The sequence below is a fragment of the Myotis myotis genome, unplaced genomic scaffold (genome assembly GCF_014108235.1).
Source record: "Myotis myotis isolate mMyoMyo1 unplaced genomic scaffold, mMyoMyo1.p scaffold_m19_p_9, whole genome shotgun sequence".
In the NCBI taxonomy this organism is placed as follows: Eukaryota; Metazoa; Chordata; class Mammalia; order Chiroptera; family Vespertilionidae; genus Myotis; species Myotis myotis.
Window position 1 is genome coordinate 6,847,575 of NW_023416401.1, and position 14,485 is coordinate 6,862,059.

Consider the following 14,485-nt stretch of genomic DNA (forward strand, 5'->3'; position numbering starts at 1 on the left):
CAAAACCGAACATCCTTAAACGTTGTGTCCACACGCTTACCCCGAACAGCAGGCTCCTTCCCGCCGGGAAAGTGCCACTGAGAGCACTTCTTCCCAGAATGAAATGGTTTTCTCATTTTCAATGGCATTTTCTATTTTTTAAAAGTTCACCTCATTAGATACCCATATTAAAGTCTGTGTCTGTTTCTGTGTATTCACATTCCCCAAAGAATGAATTACCTCTCCCTTGGCTCAAAGTAGATTTGATAGTGTGTCTTACAAGCTAGAGAAACATATTATAAAGCAAAGTAAAAATTCCACCCTCATGGACGGTTAAGCTCATGGTCAAGCTCAACTAGTATCATATTTCCAGCTCAAACCTGGCAGGGTATCAGAAACACCTACGGTACTTTTATCTTATTCTTACCTTTATTGTTGAGAGCATTACAGTTGCTCCCCGCTTTTCCCCCCTGACCCCCATCACCGGGCCCCCACCCCGCCGCAGGCCTTTGCTGGGCTCCAAGCCCAGATCCAGTGCATCCGCTCTTTGCATTTTGATCCTTTCTCCAGGCTGGTGTGATGGCAGCTGCCGTGGCGCATACTGTCCAGGGAAGACCAGGCCCCTCACGCATCCAGCTGGTCATTACCCTGGAACAGTGTGCTCATGCCCCGGGCCCCCCAAAACCAGGCCCAGGTTCCAGGAGCAGAAGGTGACGTTCAAAGTAAAAGGCAAAGTCAGAAAGGCGTCGCCGCCATTGATCTTAGAGGCAGCACCCTCCAGCTTCTGGGGCCCCTCTCAGCCACGGACGAGGACATGAAAGCAAATGCACTTGTGGGAAAGAGCGCGGAACACTTTTTATTATATTGCCGAAGACTAGACTCGAATGTAAATCTGAGGAAGTCACAGCAGAGGCCTCTTTCATGAGCAGAAATGGAGCGGGCATTTCTGTGCCGCCCGTGGATCAATCGGAGGAGGCGAGGCCCGTGGCGTGGCCTTCGCTGCGCTGATTAACTCCGGGGAATGGGCCGCGTTGGCGATCGCTGAGCCAGCGTCTCCTTGTCACCCGCCGGGAGCGACACGGGGAACAGAGGGCCTGGGCACGGTCTCCTCGCCCTGCACACAAGGTCTGCGCGTCCTAAGCTGTTTGCAGGAGTGCAGCGGCTGCAAAGCAAAGCCAGGCGCCTCTAACAACCCCGCTGGCTTCTGCGGATTGGCACTGAGAGTGTGAATCGGTGTGTGAGTTGGTGTGATGATACGTGTCTGGGTTAACAGAAATCTGGGTGCTGGGAATTATCTCAATCACCATGGTTATCTCCAGGGTAACGGTGTTTTAAAAGCGGAGGATCCGCTCAGAAGTAGACAGAGGCATCGCTCAGGGGAATCCGAGAGAGCTGGGACCTTCCTCCCCATTCCCCTTCTGGCCTGAGCCACCAGCATCTACCAGCTTCGTTACCAGCTTCAGAAGGATCTTATTTGTATTGAACAGTGGCAGCTGGAATACGGTGACTGGTGATTAGAATCCATACTGGCTTCAGAGTTTTAAAATTAAAAGCAAAAAATAGAAAGGACTCAATTTCCGGCCCTGCCAGAGAATACAGTTTGTTGTATGGCCACTCTACCTGCTGGAGTCTCAAGTTCTTCAGCTATAATCTGGGAATCGTATCTCCCCTTCCTCCTCGCAAGGCTACCAGCAAACACATGTTATAATCTGGGGAAATTCACACAAATGTAAGACACCATTGGGTTAAGCTTCTCCCTTTAAAATGTCTTCTGGGGGTATGCTGTGGATGACGGTGGGTTAAAGATGTGAAGGAAGCGGCTGGAGGACGTGATATTTCAATGTGAACGTGTTCTCCCTGTTTCAAAGTACAATTCACATTTATTCTAATAGCCCGTGACCTACATTTAAGTTTATTCTTTGTACCTTGCTGATTCCCACGCTGTTCTACTCTGTCGTTTCATTCCTCCCCCATAGGCGAGGACAAAGAGGGGGACTCTCCCTGTCCAGCCTGCAGCTCTGTGTTAATGATGAGGCTGGGGCCAGGTAACAGGGAGCTCACCTCCTACCACCTCATTATCGCCACAAGGGCCTCTGGTTGGTTCCTACTCTGTGTGAAATGCTGAGGGGAGGCAAAGGCTCGAATTCTCTCTGTTCTTCTCCCTGTGACCTGCCAATCACCACATGCTGTTGAATGTGTCCTAAATCTCTCAAATCAGTCCTTTCGCCTAACACAGAATATTGTCACTCCCAAATCACAGAAGTACCCAGCTAACTGGACCAATCCCTTAGTCATGTGCTCTGAACCCCTACTGTCCTGCTGACCCAGTCTCTCCTGTATTCACTGTGGGGAGTAATCTTGACAAAATCTAAATCCGTACACGTCAATCCCTACTTACACCTTGGTTGGCTCCTGGTGCCCCAGAGCAAAGCTCTGACTGTCTGGACATGACAAAGGTTCTCTGGCTCTGATGCCGGCTCACCTCTCCAGCATCTCCATGTGCACTGCACCCAGCAGTGCCAAACTAGCCCCAATCGCCAAATGCACCCTATACACTTTTCAAAGTGCCATGCTTTCCCCGAGTCCTTCCTTCACTCCTTTCTACCTGGAAAATTCCTATGCGTCCTTTAAAACTGTTCCAGAGTCACTGCTCCTTTGATGCCCTTTGCAGAGAAACTAGCACCCTTACCTTTTGAGCAGTCTTCTGCGAGTGGTTCTGTTCACTTTAGCCCCAGGTAATCAGCCTCTCTCGCAGTCACATACCCTTCTTGCCACTTCTACAGCTATAATGACCTCATTGTGCATTTGTTGTTTATATGCTTTTGTGTCTTCCCCACTAGAGTGGAAGCACAGTGAGGGTGGGAGCTGGAACTGATCACTGTTTTATACCCAGAGCTTTGTTTGGTGTCTGGAGTATAGAGGATATCAATAAAGGTTTGTTAAGCTCAGCGTTGAGGGCTATGAAGGCTCAGAGGAAAGGCATAAACCCAGCCAATCATTGAATTAGGAGGGATTTCAGAGGAAGATACGTCTAAATTGAGACCTGAAGGGTAACTGCAAGTTAGCTAAGCACAGGAAGAGGGCAACCCAGACCAAAAATAAATAATAATAAATAGTATGGACAAAGACCCATATTGAGAAAGAGGGTCCATGGAAAGACAGGCACAACGATCAGCTGTGCCTTATGCTTACCATGCCCAAGAATCAAAACATAATGGGATCAATATAAATGTATACACATACGTATATAAGAGAGGTGAAACTTTAATTTTTAAAAGTTTAATTAGATAAAATAAAAAATCACCTCCATCAACCTGTAAAATCCTTAATATTTAGCCCAAAGCCCTCTATCAGACTAAACAACATTTCCATTAACTTTCTCATTATCTTCACTTTCCTCAAGTCAAATTTCAATTTTTTTCATTCTCTGTTTTAACTCTTGGTATTTCTTAAGATAGTTTCACTATAGATAGTATGTTTATTTAAGCAGAGAGATGTGAACCTAACCAACCACCTTCCATGAAATTATGTACAGAAAAACGGTGGCAAGTTCCAAACACTCAACTTCGAGGTGAACATTTAGAAAATCACCTGTTTCTAAGTGGAGGTTTGGGTGCACAGGGGACAATTTGCAGCAGAATGTGGTGAAAGGCATTCTGGTCTTGGCGCCCACACGTCTATGCCATTCCCTTCACAAAGTTCACGAGACTCTCAGTCTCCTCGTTTGTTGAATGAGATGCATTATATCTGCTTTATATTCTTCACAGGAATCCCCAAGATTAGAATCACCTAACAGACTGGATAGGACTGTATTTAGTAATAACACAAGGTCATTTTCTGCTGTAGATATTTTTGTGTTAGAAAATAAAAAATCAAACAAATACAGCAACATTATATATGCAAAAATATGTACAGCAATTTAAGTTAGTAAAAGTAAAACTATACTTTCGAAATACACAGTGTTAGTTTGTCTGTGTGTCTGTGGCATAACCACAGCAAGTGTGTTTCTATAGAAATGGCCGTTTGCCTCATTAGCAGGAGGATAATAGCCGCTGTACCCATTTTGTCTCGTAGAATGATTGAAGATAGTGGGAAAAGAGGAAATACCATGGCAGAAAGAAGACAGCTGTTTGCAGAGATGAGTAAGTACAGAACTTTCATGAAAGACCCTATCGTGTCCATTGAATACACATGAAATTCTATGAATCGGGTACTTTTATTTAAAATTCCAAATTTCTTTGCATAAAATGTAACTTTGAGCATTTTTGCCTCCTAGAAGGGAAAAGTTAAATTAGTGAAATATCACAATGTGTTACTACACTCTGTATTTTATATGAAGGAAAAGTTTCGTGGACCTAAATATATGTATATATACACACATACACAACACTTCAGAAACACTATTTAATGTTGGCGTTTAATGGAGTCCACTAAACTTCAAAGTCTGGGTTCATCTCTCTACACTGTCGGCATCCAGCATGTTGTAGGCATTGATAAAATTTGTGACATGAATCATGGAATGTCTCATCTACTGAATGATGGCATATGTTTCTATGGGAAAGAGGAGTCCGGTGTGATTACCAGACAAAACTACATGCTGGCATTTAGACTTCATGCCGTAGGGAAGGATCTGTCCCACAGACCAGTCTCTGAAAAGATGAAAAGTTAAAAAGAACCCACACGCCCTGTTAGCATGGCTCAGTAATTGAGCATCAAACTATGAACCAAGAGGTCATGGTTCGATTCCTGGTCAGGACACATACCTGGGTTGCAGGCTCGATCCTCAGTATGGGGCGTGCAGGAGGCAACCGATCAATGATTCTCATCATGGATGTTTCTCTCTATCTCTCCCTTCATCTCTGAAATCAATAAAAATATTTTTTAAAAGAGCCCTCGAGGGCACCTGCTATAGAGGGAAACCAAGCCAAGACTGACTCCATTGGAGAATCTATGAAATAGAGGCCATTGGTTTAGGTATATATATGGTTGTAGTCAGTAATGTCTCCCTTGTAGACCATGTTTCTTATTCATAAGGAAGAAGAACTTGACATTGGGAGGAAAGCACACATCTCAAATGAAAAGTTATAAAGAGAAAAGTGCAGTTCTCTTATTGTCTTTTGATCTCTTTTTTCCCCGAATAAAGAATGAGGATGAACAGAAGTGAGTGGTAAGCCTTTTTCCCTGAAAAGGCAGTAGACAAAAATTAAGTTTCTACTGAAGATTGGAACTGATTGGCAAGAATGAGGGTCAGAGCAGATAAAGAAAGTCCCGGATAATAAGATTCATATTTCCCTTTATCATTTCCCAATAATTGGGCGACACCAAGACAGTGTTGGAACTAACACAAAGGAAAGAAAATTAAAACTGAGATGGGGAATCTCAATCATGCTCCTTGCTTTTTCCACTTTTAGAAACACGTCTGCAGTGCCTGTGAGTGTTTCCGCCATGACCTTCCAATTTGCTAGGCCATGTTTGGTACTGTGTCTTCGTTTCTGGCATGGCCGGTCACCTGGACTTATGACCTTATTGATACAGATCTAACAGAGCAAGGAACCTCGTTACTGCCTGCCCATCTAAACAAAATACAGGGCAGCACAGATATCCTCCCATATCACAGGTTCTTAGACTGAAAAGGCAGGAGCCAGGTACATCATGGGCCAGTGTTTTGTTAGAGAAATTTAAAAAATTTAATATTTAACATAAAAAAACAGTAAAGTCTTAGGGGAAAATGTTTGAATTTATTGTTACATTAAAGACTTTATTGGCAAACACACTGTAAGAATTATAAATGTGTACTTATTTAATGATTTTTAAAATACTTACCAAAGGTTAAGTGCCTTCTCCCTGGTGCAGTGCTGAGTACAGAAAAATGCATATGTCACACATGACTTTTGCGTTGAAGTTGTCCAACTCAAAGAAAGATCAACATAACTTTTATAGCCAAAGAGAGAGAGAGAGCTCTACATTTTTCAAGTTGGGAGAGCTCCGTCAGTGATTACATTTCAAAGGGATGGCTCCCAGGTCCTAGGAAGGCTATATCTGGGCTGTAAAACTGGCCAGAAACTGGGAATTTATGTCTCAGTGGCGCAGATAACGAATTTACAATGGAAAGTTTTCTAAGTAAAGGCTCTAAGAAAAGGGAGGTCAGAGGCCTAGAGTCAGGAAGAAGCCTGTCTAAAGTTTAGTCAAGCTGAGGGGAACATTAAGGCATATTGGCTTTACAAAGGCCAAGGGCAGAAAATAACAATTAATAAGAACAATTGATAAGAAATCCTGGCAAATTCAGGTGATTGCAGCACATGTGCGTAACACATCTACTCTGAGCTCATAACCACAAGCAGGAAGTAGAACGAAACGGCAAAGAAATGAAATTTACAGTAACGTGGGCTCACTAAAACAGCAAAATAGACTAGCCTTACATATAAAAACAACAACAATAGTAACTCCATGGCCGCCTCCTTGATTAAAGAAATTCTGGGCAATCTGCCCTTAAACCAAAAAGCACCTTCAGGATAATGCCCTAATGATCAGTTTAGCTAGTACCTTAGACTAAAGCTGAAAAGACCGCTTAAATGTAAATGTCATTCTCACCTTGGCCTTTCCAGTCATTGAATAAGTTTATCAGCTGAAATAAGTTTATTAACCTGGATTTTAGCAGAATCAATAGTTTGTGCTTGGAATTAAACTCACCTTCTGTCTTCCTGCTGTCAGAGCACATTTACTCTGCCTTGTGTGACACGTGCTTGTGCGCATATCCACGTCACACACCACGAGCTCCTCCGTAGGGACAGACCCCGGGCATTTACCTTAAATCCATTCCCCTGGATGCTGAACCAATGTTGGTTTAAAAGCCTCCAGGACACAGGATAGGTAGGTTTTATTGAGGGGAAGCTGATTGGAAAACATTCTTTCAGAACTTGGGAGGTTTCCTAACAAGAGAAGAAAGGTCTTCGCCAGAAATCAAAGGGTAAATGCGGGCACTCAACAAGCACTGCTGAATGTCTGAAGGCGGTCTTCCCTCAGAGTGCTCACTACAGAGCGTGTTTCTGCAATGCACACTGTGAGTTTTAGGAAAACTGACTTCAAAAATTCAGAAAAAGGGCATGGGTGTTGCTGCTACCACAGGCCACAGTGGCTGCAATGACTATTTTTACTTACTTCTTTATCTCTCATGCTCTTCAGCCCCTTCAAAACGTTAGCACCAGGGGTCACTATCCTGCAAATTCTCTCTTGTGTCACCACCACCCTGGTCTGGTCCTCTGCTTTTTCTGACCACTCTACTTCTCTTTTCCTGTCTCTCAGTATCTTCCCAGCCATCTGAAGTCAAAACCAAAGTTTTGTTCTTGATCAATTCTTTTCACATACAATTTGATTTTCTGTCAAGGCTTCACCATTGTTGGTATGGCTCTAAGTGTCCAAGAATTCCATGCCCTAACCGGTTTGGCTCAGTGGATAGAGCGACGGCCTGCAGACAGAAGGGTCCCAGGTTCGATTCCGGTCAAGGGCATGTACCTTGGTTGCGGGCACATCCCCAGTAGGGGGTGTGCAGGGGGCAGCTGATCGATGTTTCTCTCTCATCGATGTTTCTAACTCTCTATCCTTCTCCCTTCCTCTCTGTAAAAAATCAATAAAATATATTTTAAAAAATTTCCTTAAGAACCACCTCTCATAGTCTCAGGGACCAGTTTATCCAGAGCAGCCAGCATATAAACACAGTGTCCCTTCCTGCCTTGCTTCCTCACAGTCAGAGCCTATACTGATGGAGCAGCTTAAGGTAGGCTCACTGTCAATTGCATTAATAGTCCCATCACAAAAAAGCCATGTCCCTGCCCGGGGTTCTGCTTTCCAGTATTTTCAAAGTCATACAGTCCTTGAACAACTACCAAACAGCGAGGCACTGTTCAGATCATGAACAAAAGATAGGGTAACCCTAGACATTTCAACATGCTAAGAACAAGGATTGCTCTATTGACTTTACTTCCTTATTCATTTATTCAAATTCCATCTCTTTTTATAGAGGAATTAAGTCAGCTAATTTCCCTTTTTAATAAGGCTACTAGAGTGTTAGCTCAGGAAAATATCATAGGCTAAAAATGGACCTTAATCTCATCAAGACACTAACAAAGTCTCTTAAGTTGTGCATGTGTTGGAGAAACATGAGCTGGATCACCATACAATTAGGGAGATTTGCAGGTAGTGTTATGACCATGTCTAAAGGGTAAGTAATGGGCAATCAACCTGGAGGGTGGCCCCTAGAAGGACCAGAAGACTCTTCTGTGGCCCTGTCAGGCCCTTGGTTTTAAGCTATAATTTGGACACAGAAGACATGCAGCTACTCCCAGGTAGGCTATGAACCTACAGATTTTCAAGAAGAGACTGCACACGTAAACTTGAATTAAGTGTATGGTTTATTGAGGCAGAGACAAATACATTTATTTTGAGCAAGAGCCTGCATGCCATACATCAGGTCAGAGGTGGGGTTTTTTGTTTGTTTTGGGGTCTGTTGTGTTTTTTTTTGGTTCCAGAACTCATTATGGATCTTGTGTTTGCCACTTACATTGTCGGTGCAAGGTAGTGTGCTGCTATATCTGAAAGGCTAATTTTCCTTGCTCACCACATCCCTATTAATATTGAGGCCTTATATCCTCAGCCAAGAAGAATATACATAAATAGGAAACACTGACAGACCTACAGATCTCTTCCTGATTCTTAAATAAAACAGAGGGTCTGTTAAGTCCATGTCGTGGTGGGGCAGGTGAGCAGTTAGTGCACTCCTGTCCCTATGTATCAGCTCTCCTTCCCTCTTCCTGCTCCTGGAGAGGCGCACCTGTCCCATGTTGCCCCGGGACCTCTATGGGAGGGAGGTGCAGAGGAGCCAGGGTTTCTCTGCTCAGAGGCTAAGGTCTTGCTGGAACTAAGAAATTGAACTATGTGCTGCATCATCCATTTCTACCTGGGGCTTAAATCATTATTCTTGAAAAACTTACACAAATAATCTATGCCCCTAATGACTTCTTCTAAAGGATTACTTACAGATATTGAGACTTCCCTGATGGTTGAGCCAAAGTCCGCATCAATAAGACAACACCCTCATCCTGGGGAAAAGGCAGATTTAGCATCCGGGTATTTCTGATCATCGCTCTGCCTGGTTATCCAGCATCCATGAGCCTCTCAAATGTAGAGGACCTGAAACTGGGAAGCCCCTATGAAATGCCAGTGAGAAAATAAAATTTTTAAAAATATCAGAAAGGTTAGAAACATGAGCTAAAAAAAAAAAAATAAAAGAAACTAAGTATGAAATCCTACCTGTAGTCCCCACCCCAAATAAGCATTTAAATTGAAAATAGGGGGAAATCTGACTTAGTATAAGTACATATGATTTTTTAAAAATAGCTTCTTAATAAGCTACAAGCTTGCCAAGAACCCAAGAATGAATTGCATTAGTAAGTGTCCTTATCAAAGGTGATAGTAGTTACTTCCTTTATTCTATACAGGTTGGGTTAATTTTGTAGATCTTGTGTCAAGGAGATACTAGCCAGTCATGGAACAGGGCGATGAGAATGGTTAGGGCCCCAAATCTTTGGCTGATGATAATGAGAATAATAATGGCCACCTCCATGTATGGAAGCCAATTGTGTGGCATGCTCAGTGCTAGACATTGTGCTTCAGATGGCTGTGCAGTTGAACCTCTTGGACCTGAAAAGTCAAGGAGAAACTACCTCCCCAGCTAAACCCTAAACTCATGATAACAGGGCCTTTTGTACATGATCTTCAGATGGTAATGAAGATGCTAACAGTGATCATGATAGTGGCTTCCCATTGTTTGAGAAGTAAATTCTCAAGTGCCAGGAGAAAAGATTATGTGGCTCCAGAAGGGAAACTAAGTCAAATGGATTGAAGTTGCAGAAAGGCAAGTTAAAATCAAACGCAAAAAAGAAATTTCTGTCACTTGCTGTTGCTCAGAAATGGCACAGGAGGCCCATCTGCTTGCTGTAAAGTTCTCGCTAGGTGCCAGCCACGTAGGTTACCAGCCAATAAAGTTGATATTATCCCCCTTTTACACATGAGGAAATAACTTTTAAAACTTGTCAAAGTTCACACAGCAAGTCCATTTATTTTTACTATGTTATAATCATCCCTGTCATTGCAAATAATCCTCATGGCCATTGGCTAAAATGTCTACCTCTGGAGAACACGTGGAAGGGAATTTCTCGATTGCCTCTTTGATCCTTCAAGTACCCGGTATCAATGAGCCTGTTTGTCAAGTAATACACTTCTGTAAGAATTAATATTTAGTTACATGCCTTATTAAACCATGAAGTAATGGGAGTATTGATAGTGTTTTTCAATGAATCTAAAGAGATCCGTTTGAGTTGAGGGAATGCTAAATGCTCTCAGTGAAGGACACTTGCTCATTCATCCCAAGTTTCATTAGGAGAGCGAGTAATTGGTCACCTAATATAATTACTTTCAGGCCAGTTCATTTACTTGCTACCCTATTATATTCAGAAGCATCTATGGAGCTCTTTTACTGGTGGAGAGAAAGTTCAACACATGTCAAAAACAGGTATGGGCCTTTGTATCTGTATGAACCAGAAGCACAGGCTTCGATGAAGCCAAAGAGTTAGAAGCAGAGAAGAACTGACCTTTGTTGAAAGTCTGCTGTGTCCCAGACACAGTCTAGAGATGAACCCATTTGGGGGAAACACAGGTTACGTAACAAGCAGCCGTCTGCAAGGGGAAGTTCTGGGGTAGAGTAGTGGGGACTCTTGTTGGAAGATAGGATGGGAAGAGCTTGCAGAGGAACTTGGATTCTGAGCAGAGGAGCCTTCCGACTGGGTGCTGTGGGCATCATAAGCCACACGGGATTCCTGAGTGGAATGAACAGGGAACGCAGCTCAGAAACATAAGAAGCATGTTCCTCTTTGTCAGGAAGGGAAGGGAAACAAACCACTGTGTAAGCGAAGCAGTTGTTTTCAGAAAGGAGTCTCCTCCGAGGCTGACAGGGAGACGGCGGTGAGATGCGGGGAATAATAGTGAATACCTGCACAGCGCTCACTGTGCGCCAGGCAGTGCTCTCGGTGCCTTGGGTAGAATCATTCATTTACCCTGACAGCGTATGACGTCAACAGTAGTGGGATCCCCATCCCTGTCTTCCAGACGAGATAACAAGGACTTCCGAAAGCATTCGGCCTCAGGTCAAGCAGAAAAGATGCCCAACATTCGGCAGGTGCCCACCCACAGCCTCGGTCTAATGACCAGTGACAGCGCGTTTAAAATGATGACGATGATATTACTATCGCAGGCATCTGGCTGTTCAAGTCACAGCTTGAGCAGACTGCTCCCTCGTGGCAGCCTCTGCAGGGCTGAGGTTGGGTGTCTTGGCTGGTGAACACGGTTGACAACCTGACCGTCAGCGTTGATTACATGTGCTCTCTTCCCATAACCTGAGGGATATGGGACAGACCTTTTCATGTCTTCAAATTATATTTATGTTCTAATAACAACAAAATTAAGTGCATGGGTTACATTTATAATTGTTTTCTTTAAAAATGTTATAAATTCCCTTCCATGCACATGGCATACCATATGTGTACGTTTCCCCCCCCTCCCAGGAGCTCAAGAGCTGGATCGAATCCGACTCTCCACCTACAGAACAGCGTGCAAGCTTCGGTTTGTTCAGAAGAAATGCAATTGTAAGTATGCCAGTTGTTTGCAGTAATTACCTTCATGAATCCTATCAGTGACACTCATTACTTAGTTTATTAAAACTAGGTTTTCTTGTAAGAATTAACAAAAATATGTTTACACAACAATGAAAAGAATGTTATGATATACAAATGATAGTGAGACAATGCCCAAGTAATTCTCAAGGCTTAATTACTCTAAACTGCTGAAGTATATTCCAGTGATGGCGAACCTTTTGAGCTCAGCGTGTCAGCATTTTGAAAAACCCTAACTTAACTCTGGTGCCGTGTCACTATAGGAATTTTTTGATATTTGCAACCATAGTAAAACAAAGATTTATATTTTTGATATTTATTTTATATATTTAAATGCTGCTTAACAAAGAAAAATCAACCAAAAAAATGAGTTCGCGGGTCACCTCTGACACGCGTGTCATAGGTTCGCCATCACTGGATATTCCTTCCTGCCATTGGAGTGGTTAAAATCTGGAGGAATGTTCTCCTTCTTCTCTCCAGCCCGGGTGTTGCAAACGCAGTGCCATCCAAATGGTTTCCAAGACCTTTGTAAAATACCAAACATGAAGCCCTCCTTCTATTTGTGTTTCCTTGACAAGTGTAGGAAAATGTTTATAATCTCTGGAAAATAATCCAGCTTCTTTTTGAAACTAGAAAATTTACCCTTTGTATCAGAATACTAACTATATTTGCCAGCATTCAACAGTAGCAAGAGAAGAGATAAGAATACTGAAAGAAACAAAGGAACTTGCGTAGCTTTTCCCCTAATTTTAAAATGTAAGCAGCGGGCTAGATCAGTAATCACGGTGAGCAGGCTCATGTTCCCTGCTGGGTCAGTGCTTCCATCATATCGCCACATTCATTACCTCTTGGAAATATTAATACTTTGTTTTAAAAAAAGACTGCTATAAGAAATTAGTAACTCTTCTCATTTTCTAATTACTATGGATGCCTTAAAAAATGAAAACCATGTTATCTTGAGTGCATACACACAGTTCTTGAATAATTGCCATGAGGATTAGATAGTTGGTGAACAAAAAACAAGCCATGTCCACATCTCTACCCTCCCAAAGTCTCCCCCAGATGTTTCTTGGGGCACCGGGCAGGCCACCCCCAGCCCACACTTCTAGGCTTATTGCTAATCACGACTCAGGGTAGGCAGTGTGCCATCTTCCGCGTGTCGCTCATCTGCAGCTGGTCCCCAGCCCCAGAGATGGGTCTGAAGTTTGGGGCAGGAGAAGAATGGAGGAAAAACATCAAAGACTTGTTTTGACTCCTCACAGAAGCTAAACCAATGCTCCTCTCTCCCCCCACCCCGCCCCCCAAAACAAAGGAGTGAGAGGAGCCCTCTGGCCTTGGGAAGGCATCTCTGCTTGTACTTGGAGTCTGGGTATTGCAGGCCTAGTGTTCAAGGCCAAGGAAAATGCTTCCCCAGAAGCAAAGCTTTCCCTCCCCCACATCCTCATCATCCACATTTAAGCAAAAAGAGTCAAAGAATCTCCATGTCTTCAGCAATGAAAAGGTGATGGAGTCCTCCCTTTTTCTTTACCTCCTTACTGGTGGCCCTCAAAATAGAAAGCAGGGGAGGGGAGTAGAGATAGGAGTTCTGTCTCCTCAAAGCATTGCCAAGCAGAGCTTCTCTTAGGTTATTTTCAGTAGAAGCAGGGAGTTTCAGAATGGCATTGCAAAATGGTAAGGATGAATAAATGAGTGAATGAATGAATGAATGAATGAATGAACAAATAAATAATAAAATAAATAAATGAGGAGGGAAGAAGGGAGAAAGGAAGGAAGGAAAGGAGAGAGGGAGGGAAGGAAGGGGAGAGGAAGGAAGGTTCATAGTGATTTGTCACCCCTGCACCAGCGTTACAAAGGGCACACACTGTTGTCCCTAACTGGGTCCAGCAACCCACAGGCCGTATTTTATTCCTCCTTGTCTCTGATAAAGGCCATTTCTCCTTCTTGGGCATCTCTTCTTCCTCTTCCTATTCTTTTCTGGCGCTTATCCTTACCCTCTATCCAGAATCGTGGCATGGTTACACTGACATTCTTGGAAAACAGTTACTATCTTGGAAGATAGTGATAGTCCCTCCCTGGGTGAAAGAGAACCTGCCCAGTTGCCCGTCATGAGTCCATTCATTTACCTCTTCAAAAACGGAGAATGAACTCCACGTTTGCACTGTGCTAGGCACCAAGGACAAAGCGATGGGGAGTAAATGCAGTCCCTGCTTTGAAGCTGCCCGAAGTCTAAGTGGGTAGATAGATTTCTAAACAGACTTATAAAACAGGGTGGACGTGTAATGATATGAATTCGCACATGGGACTGTGGGAGCACCGGGAAGGCGGTGCCCTGACCTGGGTGTGGGGGCTGCTGAGAGGAGTTTCCTGGACAGGGAGACAATGGGGCTGAATCTTAAAGAATTGGTGGACAGTAAGCAGAAAACGTGTGATTTGCTTTACAATGTACCTTACAAACTTTGTACATTTTAGGATGAGAAAAGCATTGCATTCTACACAAACTAGACAAGACTAAGGCTCAAAGAAGAAATACAAGCTTATGTTGAATGCTCTGCTAAAATTAAGCTTCTTTTTCAAATTGTTTCCACATTGATGCAAGTATTATATGTGTCTGCCGAGTTTTCCTTCCTGGCAATAAACAGAACAGTTGTGATACTAGGGTACTTCCAGAGCGCCAACACGATTGAGCCAGGCTTTTTCTAATCGGAGTTGGAGCTTTTCTTTTAGAGAGAGAACCAGAAGCATTGGTGTTTATGTGACGTGTTCGTCAATATTAACTACCCCTG

The 14,485-nt window shown here is 43.3% G+C and overlaps 1 protein-coding gene across 4 annotated transcripts in view; it reads left to right on the forward strand.

Annotated features, from left to right (window-relative positions):
• The window catches only part of DTNA (dystrobrevin alpha), a 220,965-nt gene that overhangs the window by 107,917 nt on the left and 98,563 nt on the right, over positions 1–14,485 (forward strand). For all 4 annotated transcript variants that reach the window (XM_036322190.1, XM_036322191.1, XM_036322193.1 and 1 more), the window contains exons 4-5: positions 4,054–4,121; positions 11,595–11,675. In XM_036322190.1, coding sequence (XP_036178083.1) covers positions 4,054–4,121; positions 11,595–11,675 — 149 coding nt within the window. The remainder of the gene's footprint in view (positions 1–4,053; positions 4,122–11,594; positions 11,676–14,485) is intronic.